This window comes from Cricetulus griseus, chromosome 2 (genome assembly GCF_003668045.3).
Source record: "Cricetulus griseus strain 17A/GY chromosome 2, alternate assembly CriGri-PICRH-1.0, whole genome shotgun sequence".
Lineage (NCBI taxonomy): Eukaryota > Metazoa > Chordata > Mammalia > Rodentia > Cricetidae > Cricetulus > Cricetulus griseus.
Window position 1 is genome coordinate 17,258,001 of NC_048595.1, and position 7,199 is coordinate 17,265,199.

The 7,199-nt window shown below is 49.0% G+C and overlaps 1 protein-coding gene across 1 annotated transcript; it reads left to right on the plus strand.

Annotated features, from left to right (window-relative positions):
- Window positions 1-1,763: 1,763 nt before the first annotated feature.
- On the plus strand, window positions 1,764-5,570 carry Rpl11 (ribosomal protein L11). The gene is made up of 6 exons (XM_027399724.2): window positions 1,764-1,890; window positions 2,604-2,754; window positions 3,554-3,660; window positions 3,810-3,941; window positions 5,144-5,254; window positions 5,501-5,570. Exons 1-6 carry the CDS (start codon window positions 1,885-1,887, stop codon window positions 5,528-5,530), a joined length of 537 nt encoding a protein of 178 aa, XP_027255525.1. The 5' UTR covers window positions 1,764-1,884; the 3' UTR covers window positions 5,531-5,570.
- The last annotated feature ends 1,629 nt before the right edge of the window (window positions 5,571-7,199 follow it).

Genomic DNA, 7,199 nt, shown 5'->3' on the forward strand with positions numbered 1-7,199 from the left:
CTATTCTGATCTGGCCATCGGCACTCAGTGGCAGAGGTTAAGAGGAAAGCCTGTTCTCTTTGCTGTCTGCCATCCCCCAGCTTCCCAGAAAAGCCCTCTTCACCACCTGCACAGAACATGAAAAGGCTGGGGGCTTCTGTCTCCCTTGTGTAGGTAGGTAAGGGGGATTGTGGCAGGAGAAGGAGACGTTTGGCTTTTTCAAGATACGTGTGTTCTTTGCCCATGTATTCCTGCTAGAGGAACTGGCTGACTCCAAGCCAGCTAAGCCTGGGCTGTGGATCCTAGTGGTCCTTATCCTTCCATTCAGCTACTGAGAGTCCATGTGACCCCCTCACTGATGGTGGGGGGGCCGGAGTCCTACAGTCTGAAACTGATGTTCCTGTCTCAGATGCTTCTGCAAGCCATCTTACAAGATGTCCTCCCCCCTGCCTCTCTGAGAGAGTAGGTTTGTATTAATCATAAAGATAACCATTTGCCGGGCAGTGGTGGCGCACGCCTATAATCCCAGCACTCAGGAGAGGCAGAGGCAGGTGGATCTCTGTGAGTTCGAGACCAGCCTGGTCTACAAGAGCTAGTTCCAGGACAGCCTCCAAAGCCACAGAGAAACCTGTCTCGAAAAACCAAAAAAAAAAAAAGATAAACACTTACCCAACTCACTAACTTGTCACAGTAACCTATGACACAGAAGCACCTATTTTACACAAGGGGAAGAGGTCATCAGGTGCCCTGGAACTGTAGATACAGATGCTGTGAACCTCCAGATGGTTGCTGGGAATCAAACCCAGGTCCTCCGTATGAAGAACAAGTATTCTGAGCCATCTCTCCAGCTGGGGACTCTTGTTTTGTTTTGTTGTTTTATTTTTTGAGACAGGGTCTCTGTGTGTAGTTGTGACTGTTCTGGAACTTGCTCTGTAGAGTAAGCTGGCCTTGAATTCACAGAGATCTATCTGCCTACCTCTGCTTCCCAACTGCTGGGATTAAAGGTGTGTGCCATCACTGACTATCAGCTCTGGACTCTTTTTTTTTTTCAAGATAGGGTTTCTCTGTGTAGCTTCGTAAACTATGCTAGCCTTGAACTCACATAAATCCGCCTGCCTCTGCCTCCTGGGTGCTGGAATTAAAGGCGTCACCACTGCCCAGCTCAGCTCAGGACTCTTAAGCCATTACTCTGATTTGAATAACTTCTATGTTAACATATTACATTATAAATTGATTATAATCTGTACTTTTTTTTCTTTCGAGACAGGGTTTCTCTGTAGGTTTTGGAGACTGTCCTGGAACTCTCTTTGAAGACCAGGCTGGCCTCGAACTCACAGAGATCCTTCTGCCTCTGCCTCCCGAATGCTCGAATTAAAGGTGTGCACCACCACCGCCCGGTAATTTATTTATTTTTTAATTTTTGTTTATTTTAATGTATATGGGTGTTTTGCCTGCAGGTATGTATATGCACCACTTGAGTACTTGGTGCCTGTAGATGCCAGAAGAGGCGTCTGTCGTCCTGGAACTGGAGTTGCAGACAGTTTTGAGATGCCCGTGTACATGCTGGGAACCAAACCAAGGCCCTTTTCAAGAACTGCAATGTTCTTAACTGTTGAGCCTTCTCTCTAGCCCATTGCACAACTGGTTTAATGAACCTTGGGCAGTGTCATCACTCAAGAACCACCAGGTCCTGAGACTGTTCATGGAGTTAAGGATTCAAGGATATACCCAAGACCTGGTCTTCCTCCAGAGATGACTGCAGTTCCCAGTACAGTCCACTAGGGGGTGCTGCGCCAGTCCCTCCTCTCACTGTCATCTCGTTTGTGAGCCCAGATAAAAAGCCCGCCTCCTGCCCCATAAGGCCACCGGGCCGGAAGTTCTGCCTTCTCTTCCTGTTTGCCCATCATGTCGGTGAGTAAGCGAGAGCTGGCTCTGCCTCCTTTTCATCCATCGCCATCCGAGGCCGGCGGAGCCCACGAGGGCTTTGCTGCCGGGGGAGGACGGAGCCCGCGATGCTGGCGGCCCTGGGACCGGCAGGGCTGTGCGGGCCGGGGGCGCAGGGCTCGGCTCGCCTGTCACATCGCCTCCCGTTCTAGGAAGGCGTTCAGGTCAGCGGCCCCGGGGACCCAGACGGCAGGGTCTGGGGCTGCAGTGAGCGGGAGCGGAACGTGCCGAGCTCCGTGTCGGCTCTCAGTCCCGGGGACTTGAAGCTGGTTGGTGCTGGGCAGCTTCTGCGGGTTCCCACGCCCAAGGCCGCAGACAGCTTCGGAAGGGGGAGCGGATGTGGCACAGGCGCGTGTGTCCTGTGGGTTTTTCGTTTTGGGGGGCTACGGTGTATTTTCTCTTGTCTGATCGGCATTATGTAAGCCGTAGTCTCTGTTCCCTTCACATCGACGCCCTTAGGCCCAGGCTTACTCCGCCCCGCGCGTGGAGCCACACTTACTCCCGAACTGACCTCCCTTCCTGCTTCCTAACCAAATAGGTTGAGACCTTTTTTATGAGGGCGATCGTAGGATTGGGGACGAGGGAAATCAGTAAGATGTGCCAGTGGTGATGACACTGGCCTCTCTCGGCTTTGGCGGGCCGTGAGGGTGTTGACTGCTGTGTCCCTCCCTGTCTTGCAGCAAGATCAAGGTGAAAAGGAGAACCCCATGCGGGAACTTCGCATCCGCAAGCTCTGCCTCAATATCTGTGTTGGGGAGAGCGGAGATAGGCTGACCAGGGCGGCCAAGGTGTTGGAGCAGCTCACGGGCCAGACACCGGTGTTTTCCAAAGGTGCGTGATGGCAGGCTGCCTGGGAGGGGTGGGCAGAGGGCCTTGGTTCACCTAATCAAAAAACTGGTGTGACCTAACTGTGCCTCAGTTAGGCTTTACCTCCGCTTTCTTATTTACATAAAAAGAATCGTGACCCCCTCGTTCTGTGGCATTAGATGTTGAGCCTAAGGGAAGCACGGATCCTGTTGCAAGTGGGTTATGGTTGGTCTGTGATGTGGCTTTATATACCGTGTCTTACTGGTACCTCCAGTGAGCTTGAGCAAGCTAACCTCAGAACATTTGTACTGTGATGATAGAGTACAGTAAGCTTTTGGAAAAACAGCAGCTTTTATCAAGTGTGTTCTTCAGGATACCCTACGGTTGTCCCTTGCCATGCCCCATACTGGATATTAAATCCAGGTTCCTTCACATTTAAGCCATGTTTTCTTGAGTACCATGGTCAGTTGGGTGCGTAGCCTACACTGTAATCCCATTACACAGACTGACGAAGGATTGCTGCTAGTTAAGGGCTAGCCTGGGCTGCATTTGAAATTCTCTGAACCGTTCTTTTCTTGTGCCTCTGACTTCTTATGGCCATGAACTCAGGAGGCTTTAATGTTGCAGGTTCTTAGTCCTGAAATATGGCTGGGTAAATTAGAAATTGAAAGATGTGTTATCTGTGTTAGAGATGGAGTTGATTGACACATTGGAACACCAACCACTTAGAATGTGAGTGGGTGCTCGGATCAGAAAGCTACTGTTTGGGGGAGAAGTGAGCAGTGCAAGTATGACATTACCTGAGTCCGTCCTCTCCCTGCAGCCAGATACACCGTCAGGTCCTTTGGCATCAGGAGAAATGAAAAGATTGCCGTCCACTGCACTGTCCGTGGAGCCAAGGCAGAAGAAATTCTGGAGAAAGGTCTGAAGGTGAGGCTGACCCCTGTGTGGACAGATCTGGCAAGGCCAGGTTGCACAGACTGGTTTTGCTCTGGCCCTACTGGGTGTTCATTTGAGCATCTATTGGTGTGGCACTTGAACATGGCAAGTAACATGATTGCTGTTTTTTTCCCCCTCAGGTGCGGGAGTATGAATTACGGAAAAATAACTTCTCAGACACCGGAAACTTTGGCTTTGGGATTCAGGAACACATTGATCTGGGCATCAAGTATGACCCGAGCATTGGGATCTATGGCCTGGACTTCTATGTGGTATGGCTCTTTATCCTTTCCCACGAGGACGGGCGCCCGCTGCTCCTCTCTGTCCATCACACGTGCTGTGCTGTCTTGCTGTTGGGGTGTTGGTGTGCTGGGTTGAAGCCTTGTGTCTTGTCTGCTCATGTGTCCCCTCGGGAGGAAGGGGCTTGTTTGTGGCAGATGTAGAAGTTCAGCATACACAAAATAGACTGGTCCCTGCCATTGCAAAGCTGTCTGGGCTGTGGTGCTATGCTGCGCCTGGCTGCACTGAGGCAGCCCTGTCTCCACTGTTTCCCTTGCTGTGGACACAGAAGCAGATGGGGGTGGTACACACATGTGCTCAGGTGGGGTTTTCATGTGGAAATGACCGCCATGTTTTTCTTTCCTAAGAGTAAAAGTGAGAAACCTTAACACCTAAGATTGAGACCCCCTAGACATCTGGGGTAGGAATCAGAGGCTAGGGCAGCAGAGCTTTGGGAAGTGCTTTGAGCAAAGGGGAGTGAATATGTGTTTTCTTTGTGCTTTTTAGAACTTAAAATTTTCCACATTGCACGTGATGTAGGTTTTTGTTTTGAGGTAGGGCCCTTGGTTTGTAGCCCAAGCAGGTCTTGAACTCCCTGCCTCAATCTCCCTATGTGTTAAGCTGGGCAGTGGTGGTGCACGCCTTAGTCCCAGCTCTGGGGAGGCAGAGGCAGGCGGATCTCTGTGAGTTCGAGACCAGCCTGGTCAACGAGCTAGTTGCAGGACAGCCTCCAAAGCCACAGAGAAACCCTGTCTCGAAACTGAATAATAAAAATAATAATCTACTGGCACACTCAGCTGGGTGTGTTGTTGTGACCCACACACGCCAAGTCTTATTTTTATGTCTATGGATGCTTTTGCCTTTTGTGTGTTTCTGCACCATGTGTGTGCCTGGTGCCTGTGGAGGCCAAAAAGAGCAAGGGAATCAGAACCCTTCAGAGACTGGAGTTAGAAGGTTATTGGGGAGCCGTGCGGATCCTCAATATGCTTGGAAATGGGTGGTGGTGATTCCAGTCTGCAGAGCATCTGTGTGCTGTGGTGTTGTCTGGGAAGCTAATGACAGTTCTGCCAGCTTGGAGATGTCAGAGTCTGTTAAGTTTCTAGGTGACTTGAAGATGAGTCTCCAGTGTGTGAGTCTTGTCTGTCTACCGTTGATCCTAAGCTTGCTAGATGACTGTTGGTTATTCCTGGCACAGGTGCTGGGTAGGCCAGGTTTCAGCATCGCAGACAAGAAGCGCAGGACAGGCTGCATTGGGGCCAAACACAGAATCAGCAAAGAGGAGGCCATGCGCTGGTTCCAGCAGAAGGTAAAGCTGAATTATCTCAAGTGAGCTGGTGGTGTTGGTGACTTACTGGGATTGGGAGCTATGAAATAAGTGCTATTTGGTGGGTAGCTCGTTTAAAAATAGGCTATTTGGCCAATTTGTTAAATGACTCCCAGGGTTGGTGGTTGAGAGGAAGGCCCAGGTCTGAGTGTAGGTAGCTGGAGTCAGAATTGTTGTAGTTCTTGCTGTTGCCTCCTGTTCTGAAAAATACAATCTCTTCTCTTTCAGTATGATGGGATCATCCTTCCTGGCAAATAAATTTTATTCAAAAGGCCAATAAAAATTTTTCTCAGAAATACTTGTTACTGTTGTGTTTGTGAAAGGCATCCAGCCACATTCAAACCCTGGACCTCAGAGCCTCGATGAGATTGCTGGTGGCAGCCTTCGTCCTGGACTCCAGTGTTAACCTGCAGCTCAGAACCCAGCATTGTGCTTGCATGCCCTGTGGAGGGGCTGTGGTGCAGTGGTCCTTGTTTAAATGGGCTTTGAGAGGTATTGGGGGGTTAGGGTTTGGATTTGGTTGTAATTAAGGGCTGGGTGCAGTGCCCCATGTCCCAGTGAGTGTCCCTTGTTTGTGACTTGACGGTGTGGTGAAGGGACTACAAGCTTCTGGTGTGGTGCTAAAGAGTTGAGTTGCCTTTAGAATGAGGAGGTTGGGAGGCTGTGTCAGACAAATCTCACAGGCAAATTGACTTGATTCCCACTCTTCCCTTTATTAGCTGTCTCCCTTTATTAGCTGTGTTTCCTGGAGCAAGTCTTCCACCTTTGTGGAAGCAGTAATCCTAAAACCACTACTAGGCACATAAGTACAAAAAGATTTTGTGCGTGAAATTTTAAAAGTTGGCTTCTTTTGGATGTAAAGATCTCTGTAACCAGTGTTTTTTTTTTTTTTTCTTTCTTTCCCTCCCCAGGACATTCAGATAGTGATCAAATAGGCTATTGTGGGGACAAGATACAGGTGAGGTGCTTGCTTTGTTAGTGTGAGGGCCTAGTTCAATGCTCATTACGTCAATGCCGGCAGATGACAGCGGCTGTGGCCAGCTAGCCTAATGGGGAGTACCAAGTCCTAGTGAGAGACACTAAGAAAAACAGTTGGTGGTACCTATGGGAGCACACACAAAAAGACATTTTAAGTTTTCCATTTGTGTTTTAAATTTTTGATTTTCAAGATAGGGTCTCTGGCTGTCCTGGAACTTCTTAGGCAGGCCAGGCAGTCTTCAAACTCACAGAGATCATCCACCTGCTTCTGTGCTGGGACTATAGGCATACACCATCATGCCCAACCCTCAAATTCATTTATTTTTGGCAGGGTTTCTCTGTATAGTCTGGATGTCCTGGAATGCATTCTCTAGACCAAACTGGCCTTGAACTCAGTACTGGGAAGCAGAAGTTGGCTGATCTCTGGAGTTCAAGGCTAGTCTGGTCTACAGAGGAACCCTGTCTCCGGTTTTTTGTTTTTGTTTTTTTTTAAATGCCCAAAAGACTGGGGTCTCCTGTTCACCAGAGTAGCTTGGAACTTGCTGTGTGACTGGGTATGACCTTCACTCCCTTTGTGCTGAGATTTAAGTGTGCCAGGCAAGCACTCTGTCCGACATATCTACAGTCTCACAGCTACTCTATAAACACTTGGAAACTGCTAGATTGGTGGTAAAGTGCCACTGAAGCCTTTATTATAGAGAAGGGATAAGTTTAATATTCTAGAAGCTAGGAAGTGTAAGGATCTGCTATACTATTAGCGTTTTGTTGATGTTTGTATTGAAAGGAGGACTGGTGTACAAAATGATGGCTTTGTTCTTTGAAGGTACCACTTTGTAGCCCTTGGCTGGCCTGGAACTCACTGTATAGGCTAACGTTTGAACTCGGATCTGTACTCCCTAGTGCAGGATTGAAGACATCACCACATCTGACAAATGGCAGTTTATTGTGA

Bases quoted from the DNA above. Each gene is read 5' to 3' on its own strand.
- Rpl11 (XM_027399724.2), top strand. The intron at 2,755-3,553 runs GTGCGTGATGGC...CTCTCCCTGCAG, and splicing joins GACACCGGTGTTTTCCAAAG to CCAGATACACCGTCAGGTCC. The intron at 3,942-5,143 runs GTATGGCTCTTT...TTCCTGGCACAG, and splicing joins ATGGCCTGGACTTCTATGTG to GTGCTGGGTAGGCCAGGTTT.